The sequence below is a fragment of the Aptenodytes forsteri genome, unplaced genomic scaffold, assembly GCF_000699145.1.
Source record: "Aptenodytes forsteri isolate BGI_AS27 unplaced genomic scaffold, ASM69914v1 Scaffold54, whole genome shotgun sequence".
Taxonomy (NCBI): Eukaryota; Metazoa; Chordata; class Aves; order Sphenisciformes; family Spheniscidae; genus Aptenodytes; species Aptenodytes forsteri.
Genome location: NW_008796044.1, coordinates 7,912,430 through 7,926,711, shown reverse-complemented (window position 1 = coordinate 7,926,711; position 14,282 = coordinate 7,912,430). Strand labels below are relative to the sequence as shown.

Sequence of the window (14,282 nt, the reverse complement as noted above, 5' to 3'; positions counted from 1 at the left end):
TACAAGTTTTTTTATAAAAAAAAAAAAAAAAAAAAAAAAGAAAACACTGCCAGGAATGGTCTGTTGCTTTCTACAGATGTGGCAGATGAATTACTGTTGAACAGCCACATTCATACCACAAGTATCATATTCGTACCCTCCTACCCCTTCCCCTGGCTGCCAATGCAAGGCAGACTAGATTAGTTAATTACATCTTTCCTCCTTAATGATGGAATACTTGGAAAACTCTTATTGATCCTACAGAACATAATTCATGACCTAATTACAGTGATAAAACTGCAGGATTATCATCTTGCCAGCTATTAACTTCTAGCACTGATCCGAGTTAATTAGAAAAGAGATAGGTGATTTCTACGTTCTTGATTTGTAACGTAACAGCAAGATGAATGAGGAAGGCCACTGAAGGTATGCCAAGCAATTTCTAGCGCTCAATCTACTCTCAGCTCTCAATCTACTACCGATCCTGCCCAGGAAATACCAGACACATTCAACACTTCAGCTTCATTTCTTCAGCCATTTGAGTCATTTGCTCAGTGGGACAACTGTGTTTGATACTGTCAATTTTGCAGAGGTTCAAATGTGGAGCATGGACCTGCTTTTCTTTACCTGTCTTTTACAGAAATGAGGAGATTGATCTAAGTTCTTGTTTTGGACTAAGTCTTCAGTCACTCTCAGTCTGGACAGAAAACAAACAAACAAAATAAATCAAGAAGATCCCTGATTTCCAGAATTAAACTCACTCTCCCCTTAACTGCAATGATGGGTTGTGGCTGAGCAAAGAAAGAAGAACCTCTTCCCTCACCAGACCTTCACTGTCCTTCTCCTGAAAAGGATGCAGCCCCACCTAGGAAGCAAGCTTTGATTTCCTTCGTGGCTGCTCAGAGGACTGCCTGTTAGGGTCACGCAATAAATCTAGAAGATGAGAAACTAGGAGTTTTCTACCCTACTCAGGGCTCGTCTACACAGGAAGCTAGTCAGCAGCAAAATAGGATGTGCATTTATAGCGCGTTACCTATGCCACATGAACTTCCTGCATGGGCGCTGTAATGCGCACAGTGTCTTAGTTCGGCTTCCTAACTGAAGCAAGCTCCCGTGCAGACGCAATCTTAGCGCTCATTAGAAATGCCCACACGACTTATGACATAGCTACTGTGATGCACGCTGTCTTCCCCACATAGGTAATCTGTTTGGTTTTAGTGTTATGACTGTTATCCTCAAGATGAGGGTGTAATTTCTTGGCTTTCTGCCATCCAGACAAGTCTTTAGCAGTTGAGACTATAAACGCTAAGACAATGGGCTGGTCAAGGAAAAACAGCTTTGAAGTTGGGCAAGAGTGACCAAACTGAGATTTCTAGTAATACCAGGAATTTAAGTTGCTACAGTCATTCGAATGTAGAAGAAAGTCCAACAGTGGGTAGAAGCTAGCAAGTATTAGGGGTTAGCGTGGTGCGGAGCAGACCTGATTTTCTCATGCTGCAGCATGAATTCAACAAACCACACCAACCTCTCACTTTAGATGCAGATACTAAAGAAACCTCCCGTTGGCGAGAGTTAGAGAGTTAATCCTATGGGTACCACTGCTGTTGAGGTTGCTGCTGACTTGCCCTGAAGCAGGCTGTCAGTGCACACACACCATGCACAATTACTCGGCATAATAGGGCTATGAGGTAAGCGTGAGTCCACATCAGCAAACCTGGTACGTCTCTGATGTCAGGCACCAGGCCAAGTGCTCTTGATTTCACCCTGCCATCAAAAATGTGCAGCTATCCCCATGCAATCCAGCTTTGTCAAGCGCATGACCACTTTAAGGGAGATACTACACAAGAGGAGAAAGACTGATGCAGTCTCATAGTACAGCTGGCACTGGCAAAGCAGGAAAGCTCACCCCATGTAAGTGCACACTCTAGTTAATCATTCAGATCCTGGCTGACTTCAAGCTGGGAGAGATTATCTGTTGTAGGAGACTTAGTACAAAAGAAACTCGAAGCTTGCAATAAAAGTTGATGGGAATTGAACAGTTTGCACATAAGGAATCTTCCATATCTTTAAAAGTATTAGATTCATGGGCAAACAAGGCTCAAAATATCTTTGTGAGATAATATCTCCCCTGTTACTTGTTACCACCCAGTTTAAATGGTGGCACAGAGTTCTCACACTGTTTGTTCCAGACCACGTAGAGCTCCATGCTTCTGTCTCGCAACGCACTGCCAGTAATACACACTTGAAAGGGAAGCACAAGAGGTTCACAACGTCTTTGAACACCATTAAGGTACTGTGTTTCCCAGAAGAGAAAGCAATGAGTAAGAAATGGAAAAAGAAAAGTTTACTTCTACTTTTGAAGTTGCTGAACTGGGAAGCACTTTGTTATGTGACTTTCTGAAGTATTTCCGTTGTTACAGGGGGAGCCTATTCACAAATGCTGTGGGTGATCTGTTCCTAGCAAGAGAGATTTTGAGGACCTATAACTCATCAGAAGGAGGTTTTCATATTCTGTGAGCTATTGTGTTGGATGGTCCATGACGAATCAGTTTCCTGCATTCATTTGTCTCAGTCTCTTCCATGACATCCTCTCTAAAATTTTACTGCTTTATTGCTTACAAACACCTCCTCCCCACACAGTTCCTGCTGGGAAAGGCAGTTTACCATCTCTCTGAGGTTTTAATGAGAAACTTGTCAGCTGAGCATGCAGGAACTTACAGCACCTCCAATATCTTTGCGGAAAATGCATCATCTTGTTAGGAAAAAAGCATGACGAGGCCTCAGAGGATCATACAATTTTGCTGTTCAAAAAGAAATCTCTAATCAGGAAACTACCACTACATAAAGGCATGTGCACTCAAATAATTGGATCAAAATTAGGTAAATATTACTAATTCCCCTGGTAAAGCATTAACTAACAGAAAAAAGAAAACCAGATGAGAGAATGAGATCTAAGAGGAGAGCAAGAAAAATAACCATTTTCCTTGAAGCAATTTGTCTAGCTTTTCTTTATTTTTCTAAAACAAGAAAACCAAGAAAACTCAGCTCCTGAGAGAAGTGGGTTGATAAGGTGGCCCTAGTATTTTACAAGCAAATGCATGGAACTGAATTCAACAGAACAGTGCGTGAGTAAGAAACCTAAGATACCATCTCTGAAGTAAATGTGCAATGGGCATAAAAAATTAGCCAGAGCTAGATTACACTACTGTCTTAAGGTTAAACATTACTCAAGGTTAAAATTATTCTTGAAATTATATTCTTGACCTAAGTCAGAGCTGCACAAAAACAATGAAAAAGCCACATGGTTATCAGAAGCCAACGTAAAGCATGGTCAGTCTAAATACGGCACGTGAGCCCAATGCGTTTCAGAGCTTTTTTGCTCAGCAGTGACATCTGTTGCTATCTGGACCATCACGTAAGTCTGACAAAAGTTCCACCCTTCCTAACTATCCAGGAACTGTGCATCACAGTCTAGTGAGCTCACTGCCACATCAGCAGGATGATGGAGAATGTTTCCTAGAACCCAGAACAAAGGCACCTGTGTTAACAGTTACTAAGAAAAGTTTACTTCACTTCAAGGCAGGAGGAGCATGGGAACAGGAAAAAACCAAAAAACCACGGATAACTAAAATACTTGTCCTATGAGATATTTTTTAAAGCGGAAATTATTTCCATTTTACTCAAAGCAAGGTCCCAAAGAGGTTACATGGGACAACTTGTCTTCAGGCACAAAACCTGTTAACTAAGTTTCCAAGTAAGGCTCAACAGGCGAAAAGAAAGAAGATAAAACTCACGTATGAATAGAGCTATCTGCATGTATCAGAGATTCAGCTCTGACATTAAAAAAAAGGTATTATTAACATTAAACTAATAATCATTTGTATTTTATGCAATTCATGTTTCCAAAAACATCCAGTGAAGACTGGCAGAATGTGATACCCATTTTATCCACAGGGAAGCAAGGGGAAAAGAAAATGTCTTGTCAGAGATCCCACCGTATCTGCAATGGGACCCCACAGTCTCGGAGCACAGACCATGTGGTTTCAACCAGTACGCACCAGACATTTAAACATAGAGTATCACTGATGAAAAATACACTAGTTTTTGAGAATCACTTTTGAATCAAACAAGTACAGAGGAAAGCGCCTATTCAGGAGGAGAGGGGAAGCAAATCTCAGATGAGGACAAGAAATCAACAGCCTAAGGAGGAAGAGGGAAACCACAGCTGACTGGTATTGACCTTCTAAGTATTCACACTACCTTACACCTGATCACCAGAGAACTGAAAAGGGTCAGAAGCTTTTGATGTGATCTGTGATCACATGAAAAATATCCACTGTGCTCAACAGAGAAATCCAGTATGCAGCTAATAAAGGATCAAGCAGGTCTGGAACAGTTTTCTCTAACAAAAGTATTTTAGAACCAAGTTTGCCTAGCATACTTTAGTAAATTAAAAAGCCGAATGACTGAGAATTTGGTCTCAACCAAAAGGAATCCAAAAACCACTAGAGAACTAACTGACCTAGTGAAATTACAGGCATGTTTTTCCAAGATAACAGAGTAAAGCTGTAAAGAATCATATACGCACATACATTCAAACAAAGGAAAACATGAGTTTTACTTACATTTCAGTGGCTATGAATCCGGTGAGCTCAGACAGGAAGAGAAACAGTATGAAGAGACAGCAGCAGACAGAGACTGGAAAAGAGGCAAGGAGAGGAAAAGGTTAGTTTCATATCTTTAACAAAGACATAAATATGCCTGTTTTCACACAGGCATATTATTCCCCCTATGGATATGCCATCCAGACACACTTGAGAACTAACACTCTTTAGAGACAATGACCCAGACGAGGCCATCAGAGCAGTGACTTCAATGGCATGACAATACCCAACATCCTGCTGGGTATCTTAATTCTTGGGCTACCTTTTCCATCATGATTTCCATTTCCCCACGGCTCCTGTGTTCTCCATCTCCAGCACACAATGTTGGTCTGCCAGCTCTCCCTCCTTCTTGACAAAGCTGCTTGACAATATGATTTCTTTGGAGCCCTTGCTCGAAATGCAATTTCACTACTACTAAAACCTCCAGAAAGGAAAAAGAATCAACATCTCCTTGCTTCAAAAGCATACAGTCAGCTACGCAGTGTTTTGTGGGTTAGGAGGCATTTTGGTTCTTTGTCAAGTTCTAAGGCTATATGTAAGCCTGTGCTACCCACTAGGTAGAGCTGGTACAGCAGAGACACGGCGATAATAGACTAGCCTAGCCAATGCCCGATACTTCTCTAATTTCTCCATTTGCCGATATATTGACTCTTCAGAGAGGGAAAATTCCCAGTGAAGGAAATGCGAAGTACCTGGACAGTAAGTCCCATGTCTTTTCTAAGAATGCCAACCTAGAGTTAAAAGGAGGGAACCCAAAGTAACTGGCGTATTACTGGTTACTCTTCATCAGGGAGCTATCCAAAACATTGTACAGTGACATTCACGCAGCAGTGACACAGTCATTGACCCACACAGGAGGGGCTGGAAGGAAGGACAGCTGTAAATCCTATTGAACAGGGATGACTGGAGTAGACAAGGACGTGCCAACTCAAGGAGACAGGGCTGCAAGATGTATCTGTATTAAATAAAATACCCGAGTTCACCATGAATCACTATACAAAAGAGTAAACCAGGAAATGGCATGCTATTCCAGGGCTGTGACAACAGGAGTACAATCTGGCTCACCCCTCAATCCCAGCAGAGTTACAATAACCAAGCACTCTTTGGAAATGACCACTTTACCATAGCCACTAATTAGGATTGAGAAATACATAAGAAAAACCCTGTTCCTCAACTTTATTCCACATGACCTATACAGCGTGAATACCCATTCCTTCGGGAAGCTCAAGCAATAACTGGCTGGGGAGCAATTTTATCATACCATTGAGCCTGTCCAAACTCCCTTGGTAGAGAATGTGAGAGGCAAGGGAAGGAAAGAAAAGAGGAGGTACTTAAGGCAAATACTGAGATAGACCCTTGAGTGACCTAAAGCCTTGTGCCTCATTCTTCAGATTAGTCAGTTTATAGTTCTGAGGAAAGAGAAATGCATTGCTTCCCGTTCCTCATCAGAGTCATTTCAAGGGTGGCTTAATTTACTGACCCTCTGAAAAGTGCAAGGGATTAAAAGAAATGCTAAAAAAATCCATTAGCTAGGATGAAGAAAGAGAGAAAAGGGGAAAACAAAGTCAAAGACCAGTAGGAAAATGGGAAGGAAGAGGGGATATTCATTTCTAAAAAGAAGCCTCAGATGGTCACACAGTTGCTTCCAAGTCTTGGCTGTCAAGACACAGAAGAACAACACTGCTGTAACCCAGCTAAGCCACTGCCACGGTGCACCATACAGCGTGGGGGAGGAGAAAGGTCTACTTAAAGCACAGAAGCAAATTCTTATGAGAACATATACACCTACATAACAGCACAAAAAAAGCAACCTAGGCACAAGACTAGTTGATCCAGTGTTTCTTACTGTAAATCACCGAACAGCAGAGACACAAGATCTCTGACCTTTGGCAGTATGCAGGGGAGAGCATTTGACAAAGAGACAACCCTTTCTTCTTTAATTGCTTCCCATATTCTCCTCTGCTTGTTATCATCCTGTAAAGGCTTTCCACAGCATCAGCTAGACCTCTCTGCTCTCCAGCACTTCTATGCAAGCCTGGTACTACTAACTGTAAATTTTCTCCCAGAGCTTTCTCTCTGTTTTCCATTTTTTTACCTTTCTTCTCTGCCATTTCTATCACCAAATTATCTTCTCCTTTTCCAGTATACAAAGTATTTGCTCCCTCAAATCCATCTTCCAATCCAGCTCTTGCAGTGAAGGCTTGTGACAATACTTACCAAATACAGTACAGCAAAATCCCACTAACCTATATCTAAAAAATCCTGTAAGAATGCCCTGAAACACCTGGCAGGGATTGACTTTCAAAGCTCCTCAATGCTGTCTTCAAACTACATAGTTAGTTTTCAGCCTGTAAAAGAGATTACTGAGGGTGGACATGAGAGGGGTATATAAAACCATGAGCAGCCTGAAGGAGATGAATGCAGAACAACCACTTACTGTCTCTTCCAGTATGGGAATGGGAGGGAAGGGGGAGGTTAAAAACAAGAGGAAGTTTCCCTTTACACAACACCTAACTAAATTCTGAAAATTCTTGACTATGGATGTTGGGGATGGTTAAAAAGAAGTCTGTAAGATTTCAAAAAGGAATCAGACATGTCCTGAAGAATAAATCCACTGAGGGCTACTAAACACAAAGGAACCACCTCTAGCTCAAGAAGTTCAGAACTGCCAACTGACCGAAGCCTGGCGACGTGTTTAACCTGTCCTCATGTTCCTTCTCAGGCATCTACCGCTGACCACTCCTGGCAAGAGGGTACTAGGCTACATGGACATTTGCACTGACCTAGCTAGCATGGCCGCTATTGTGTTAAACTCTTCTTGTACACACATATTTTCAGGACAGGGGGATGTCTTTGGCATGAGACTTATGTGAAAGTCTTATGTGTTAATCTGTCTCTTGAGCCAACATTTTTTTCAGAGACAGAACGTGAGCTCCTCTCCTTCGCATGGAGCTGCAGGCATATACAATGTTCCCAGCATAAGAATTTACACATACAGTGCTTCAGCTACTTATTTCATAGTGAAGGCCTTTACTTGCTTCCATGCAAATGTGCAGTTCCTGCCACCCACATTTGACAACTGTATTATATTTGGGAAAGTAGATTAAAGGCTAGGATCAGACAGAATAAAACAATTCATGCATAAAGCTTAGCTTAACTGCAAGAGCACTGTGATGTTCCCACAGAGCTTGAAGGACCATCTAAGACAGGTTTCTTAAAACTCCAATATGATAACACAACCAATATATCAAAGGTTGCTGGCGTTAGACACTCTGGAACACACTGCTGTTGGCTAATCAGTAATCCCAAAAGAATGGGAAATTCTCCCAAGCTTTTTTTTCCTACGCTAGGTTTGACAGCCTAACCTTTTTGTACATATCCCTTCTGATACATAGCCCATCTATGTACATTCCTGACTCTTCCTCCCCACCCCACAAGAAATGAAAGAAACGCAAAGTGTTTAACACATCATACAGACTGAGAATGTGGATCCATGTCTATATTAAGGCATAAAATTAATAGTATTTATTGTTCAATGGAGCAAACTGCTATGAAGTGCAAGGAACGGGTCTTGTTACAGATGCCATGTGAATCATAACTTTGATATTTCCTGATGTGTATTTAAAACTCCAGCCTCCAAACAGCATAGAGTATTTCTGGCTAACATCACCATGTGTGCATACAACATGTGCATGCAAACTATGTATCCACACTGACTGCTAAATAGCAGGATTGCTACAGCAGCTGTCTGAGTTGCAGGCCCCTCTCTCAAGAAGTCAGACTGCTCCTGTCCAGCCAGATGCCAACTGTCAGCCAGCCAGGGCATGTGCTGCTGCTGCCTACATACCCAAACATGGCCAAGTTGTCACCACATTAGTCAAGTCTGTTAGAATGGCCATGTGCTGGCATCATAGACACACTCCACAGGGGTGGGAAGGCCTGCAAAGACTGGCACAAGCATCTGGTGGAAGAGGGACAACAATGGCATGACTGGCTGAGTGGCGCAGGGATTGCAATGCTGCCTGAAAGAAGGGATTTTTATTGAGGAAAAGGAATAAGTAACTTCTGCACCCTTTTCAGAGAAGTCCACAGCAGTGGGTACGTTGTTCTATACAAACCTCACTCCAGTAAACTGCAGTGGACTGTTCTTGGTTCCTTCATTCCTACTAATTTTTGATAGCCGGAAGGGTTGCTACACAGATTTGAAATATCTTGTATGCCGCGTTCACTGCAACTTTTGAAATTACAAAGCCATACATAACAGAAAGACTCAATAACCCTCCAGTTGGCTTCTGAACTTGTCTGTGTTTGAGATCGCCTGCTCTTCTCCACCAAAACACCCTAACACTTAATTCTCCCTGAGCTGCTGCTTTCTTAGAGGAGTTGGCCATTTTAGCCCTGGTGGTCAGAAGCAGAGCTGGTACCTTCCATCTCTTTTCTTCTGTAAACTGATCTATTCCTTCTTCCCTAATAAACCTCAAACTTTTTAAAAAAAGGCCTTTTTACCATCCAAAAACAACTGTAGGAATCCTGCAGTAAATCCGTTCCTATTCCAGAAAGCCTTCAGCACCAGAAGTGATACTGAACTAAAGTTTCAGCAGAAATCATGTGGGAAGGGCCTAAATTAATAGTCAGCTACTACGGGCTATTTTATATCTGCTCTGTAAACCTTGGAAGATTTAAAGAAAGCCAAAATACAGTAGCAGCCATAGTTGTTTCACATATTTACTAGACCCTAAAAGGATTTTTTATGAGGCAGAACTTTCCCTTATCCGCAAGCCCCTAATGTTATTACAAGCTGACTTCCCTAAAGCATTTATCACGAAATCACACAATCTTCCCAGGCTTCAAACTGGCATGGCAATGGGCTGGTCTCATTCATGGCCTCCTACAACACGCAAGATTACTGGCTTTCAAATTACAAGTCACAGGCTTGGTCAGACAGAAAGCCCATTAGGAAAGCTGCACACAAGATCCTCACATGCAAAGCCACCAGCTTGTTGGCTGACTGTGTGGTTCAAAAGCTTATATCAGCCCGTCTGAAAACACTCTGACAAAAAGAAGGAGAACCAGTTAGAGAAGAAAATCAAAGCCTGAGAAGCTGCAAATAACAATAGAGAGAAATAAGTCAGCTAATAATTTTAAGTAAGAGTCACAGCTTTCAAGCCTTCCCACAACAGACTTATCACTTGAGCTGTTTACTGCAGATCAGAAAGCCTAACACTGGATGGCCTTTGATGGTTTTTTTGTTTCTAAAACATACTCTTTTGCAGGTGATTCATAACAAGACAAATTCTCAAAGGGAGCCCAGTTATAGTGTGGGAACTCCTAGTTTCCAAAACAGAAGGGAAGGCAGGATCACTAACAAGTTCAAAGTGTTCTTTCAAAACACTAAATCTCATACGCCTCTAAATTAGCAGTTTTATTCAAGCCCTTTGTTCACAGTTTCAGCAAACCTAAAAGGGAGTCAACATACAAGTAATTCAGCGGTCAGGAGAACACTGAGGACAAGGACTCTCTGAAAGTAAATATTTAGAGTAATGTGCTATCTTCACAGAAGCACAGAATAGTTGAGGCTGGCAGGGACCTCTGGAGATCATCCCATCCAACTCCCCTGTTCAAAGCAGGGTCAGCTAAAGCAGGTTGCTCAGGGCCGCGTCTAGTTGTTTTGAGTATCTCCGAGGATGGAGACTCCACACCACCCTGGGCAACCTGTTCCAGTCTTCGACCATCCTCACAGTAAGGAATGAGGAGTTTCTTTAGCTCACCAAGGGCTTTCCTTTGTGTCCATTGATTCACTGCTACTGATTCCATTCTATTTGATGCCTGCTGTCACCAAGGGATATGACATCACTCATGTCAGCAATGACATACAAGGCTACTGACCCATCTGCAAGAATGGATGAATGGAGCACAGCTACATGATCAAAGGAAGTCACTGTTCAATGGAACAGGAAAGCTGCGTGAGGCGTCTAATTACAGGCCTGGCAGGATCAACCTGATCAATGTTTACCACTCTGCACAGTGCGCTCACTGCATATAATTGTGTGAAATTGCATTACTCAGGAGGAGGAAGGAAGGAAAAGGGGCCCAAGGCAAGAGATTTATATCAGCCGAAGTCTATGTATTGATACACGGGAGTGAGAGTGGATCGCTATCGGTGGTTTCTGACCAAGCAATTTTTCTTCTTTAAAACCATGACAAATAACAACAAAATAAGGTCTCTGCTCATTAGTCCCACCTACAACATCAGATGAATCTCCCGAGTACACTGTGAGAGAAATATGTGTTTCCCAAATCATCTTCACTGCTGGCCTCTGCATATTGCCACCCACACTGCTCATTACTGATCCAGAACCTGGATTCCCTGTTTGCAGTAGCTTGGTTCCTCAAGTCTCCTCAGCAAGCAAATGCCTGGCTACACTAACTGTGAATCCAACTGTTACCAGCTGTTTTTCACACTGACTGAGGGAATGCCTATCAGAGAGAGGTAAAAAAATCTGCAGTCACCACCCCCCAGTGTTTGGAGCAGACTCACAGCTTCTGTTCATAGGAAGACACTAGCAAAAAGCTCTCTAGCTACTTCAGTAGCTAGCAGAGTGGGTATTTCAGCGCTAGCTTTTAGGAGCTCCCATTCATTGCAATGTATCTTTACTACTTTCTGTTGTTGAGATTCTGAATCCATGCAAACTACTCCGCCGTTTAGTATGGCCTGACAGGTTGGGCAAAATAAACTCTCAGCAACAAAGGATACCCTTTCCAGTGTTTAATATCCCATTAAAAAAATTCCCTGGAGACAGAGAAGCCAAATGATCTTAATTTTAGACCAGGGGTACGCAAGGACATCAAAAAGAAGTGTTACTTACTAATAGCCCCTGTGTAGGTTGGCTGTGTAAGGTCTTTTGGCACCTTCCTGTAGATGTCAAACCTGAAAAAGGAAAAGCAACAGCTATAAAACAGGTGGAACATTTCAATATATTTCATGTCCCCGCAGGGATGAACGATGCTGAAGTTTTTCCATCCAGCTTTCCAACAACATTTTTTCAGTTTGCAGAAGGATATGAGAAGGAAAAACAAAACAAAAAATCCTTTTTCTTTTGTACAATTATGTAACTGCGCTCCTTCTTGGCTCCAATTTCCAAAGCGCTTCTCTCCAACTCCCTCCGCCTTGCTGTCATGGATCTCTGCAATCTGAACTGTGAGAGGTGCCAGGGAAGAAGTCATGCTGGACAAGTTTATAGACCACCGTAAAAGGAAAAGGATACTCTACAGACTCCTGAATAAAGACGCCTGGCAAAAAAACAGTGAGACTCAATCTATATTGCCCCCTTTCTGCAATAGCCAGAAACTGATAATACCAAAGTCAGAAATCAAGGTGTTGAGACAAGAAATCTACCCTTGGACACTGGATACACAGCAGAAGTTAACCCAAGAAGTTTGCTACTCCCCCAGCAAAATCTAGTTTAATATTAGACCGTTGTTTTGATTCAGTCATATCTTTTAATATCCATATGGCTCAGCTTTGCTATTTTAAACTCTCCATGGTTAAACTTTCACTGCCCTTATGATGTTAGCTGTATTATTTCCTACAACCTTGTGTTCCTGCACGTCCAGCCGCATTGCAGCTCTGACATCAGTTTTTCCACCACTCAATAAAAATTAATTAACACATTAAAAACAAACACACACCCTAAAGAAGGAAGTGACTGGTTCTCCACCAAAACAGACTTTTTTTGGATATACCACAAGTGGGTGAGATTCGATGCTTTTTCCAGCCCTGGAGAGGCATGAGAGACACTGGCTTCCAAACTCCTATTCTATACTGCACCAAGATGAAACACCCCCATGTTTATTCAGTAGTTCCTACTACACCAAATATTATACTGAGAGTTTAAAAACTAGATCATCTTTCTTTTCTTCACTCTTCATCTGTTGAGATCACTTACAACTTGGAGGCACTCTGGGTGAACAAAACAGCATTTGCCTTGCATGAGATTAGAAGGACATTGTTGCTGTGTTTCATTCAGGGAATGAACACCTAAGAGAGGGAAGGAGAGCGGGTATAAAGATAGTTCACCTACCCAGCTCAAGTCCTGAACATGCTATGTAATCACTTAACCGTTCCAACAACCCACTGTGATACACTTGACAGAGCATGCTGCACAGGATATGCATTGGAGCTATAGGTTTTTACGACTCTACTCACTGCCATCTCCTAAATAGATTAGTAATATTCCTGAACCAAACAATCCATTTATGGCTCTCCAGCTGCCCTGGGAACATCTGGAAAGTGCTGTTTACATTCTTTCCACATACACCAAAGCAACAGCAGCAGTGGATGGTAACGCTAGAGCAGGTGATGACATCATGGTCTCACAGGCAGAGGAAGTAGCTGATGGTTCCTGCTCACAGCCCATTAAACACTGAAAGCTGGCGTTGTCTCGCCAAATTCACAATAATAGATCAACAAGGCTAAAAAAGCTGAGAGAGAAAGAAAGAGAGAGAGAGAGAGCGCGCACATGAACACGCAAGAACTGCTGAGTGTGAGTGAACAATTAGAAATAGGAAATAGCTCTATGCTGGATTCAGTAAAAACAGCAGCATGTGGATACTATAAAAGGAAATTTGTTCTTACAATGAGAAATATTTACTAGTATTAAAATGATGACCCATCACAGGATTAAAAAAAATAAAAATCTAGCTTTTTAAATAACTCAGTGGAAAGTTGACGTCATGGCAGGGTTCTCTCCCCTCAGACTGCCATTTTAGTCACATAAGTAACACTCAAACCCCACAAATTAACTTTTACATGGCGTAAATAAGCTAGGATTAGGCAAAGACACTACAGAAAGCGATCAATGGCTCCCAGCCACATTTGTCGCCTGGCTTTAAGTGCTTCAAAGGCAGTCCACCCTCTCTGTGCTACTCTGCTTCCCATCTCTTCTACCACAACGTTACATTCCCTCTCTCTTCAACTACCACGACACACATCTAAAAAGGGCTTTAAGCAGGTCTCTGGATCTGATTTGCCTGGAGTTTTGAGAACTCTTGGGTCTATACTTACAGGCTTGCCTCCCAGCAAGCACAGTGCAGCACATTCGCAACAGCTGTCACATGAGGCCCCAACGCACTTTAAGGATCACTTAATGTCTGAGCACAGTGAACATACACAGCTTGCTAGGCAAAGAACATCAGGCAAACAGCGTCTCAGCCTTGAACTTACAGTCTAGAGGCACATACAAGAAGAGTACAGAACAACCCAGGAGAACTGCATAAAGCTTTAATGGCTTTGTTTTGTAGAATTAACACATTTTTAGATAAGGACAGACACTGAGGAATAACACAGAATCAAGAGTGGACAACGTATGCGAAAGAGGCAATGACAGCAGCCTGGATGGTAGGGAGGAAAGCTCAGTTGAGATCTTATGGATGAACGCAGAAGCTTCAAGGATGACATCCAGAACCTGACTCAAGCAGCAGAAGGGAAGGCAAGCAGGGGAGGTGTATTTAAGCCTGCAGAAGGATGCTGAAATGATCAAAACAATTAACATTCACAGCAAGGGAATGGAAAGAGACAGGTTTGGAGTAAGAGACAAACACTGTTGGCTAGCTTTTGCTCACTGACACATGATACCAGTA

At 42.2% G+C, this 14,282-nt stretch overlaps 1 protein-coding gene across 1 annotated transcript in view; it reads right to left on the bottom strand.

Moving 5' to 3' along the window:
• ERGIC1 (endoplasmic reticulum-golgi intermediate compartment 1) overlaps positions 1–11,627 on the bottom strand; it is a 39,948-nt gene extending 28,321 nt beyond the window's left edge. Inside the window, exons 1-2 of the mRNA XM_019473780.1 lie at positions 11,510–11,627; positions 4,605–4,677 (exon numbers count right to left, since the gene is read on the bottom strand). Coding sequence (XP_019329325.1) covers positions 4,605–4,677; positions 11,510–11,627 — 191 coding nt within the window. The remainder of the gene's footprint in view (positions 1–4,604; positions 4,678–11,509) is intronic.
• Positions 11,628–14,282: the final 2,655 nt, after the last annotated feature.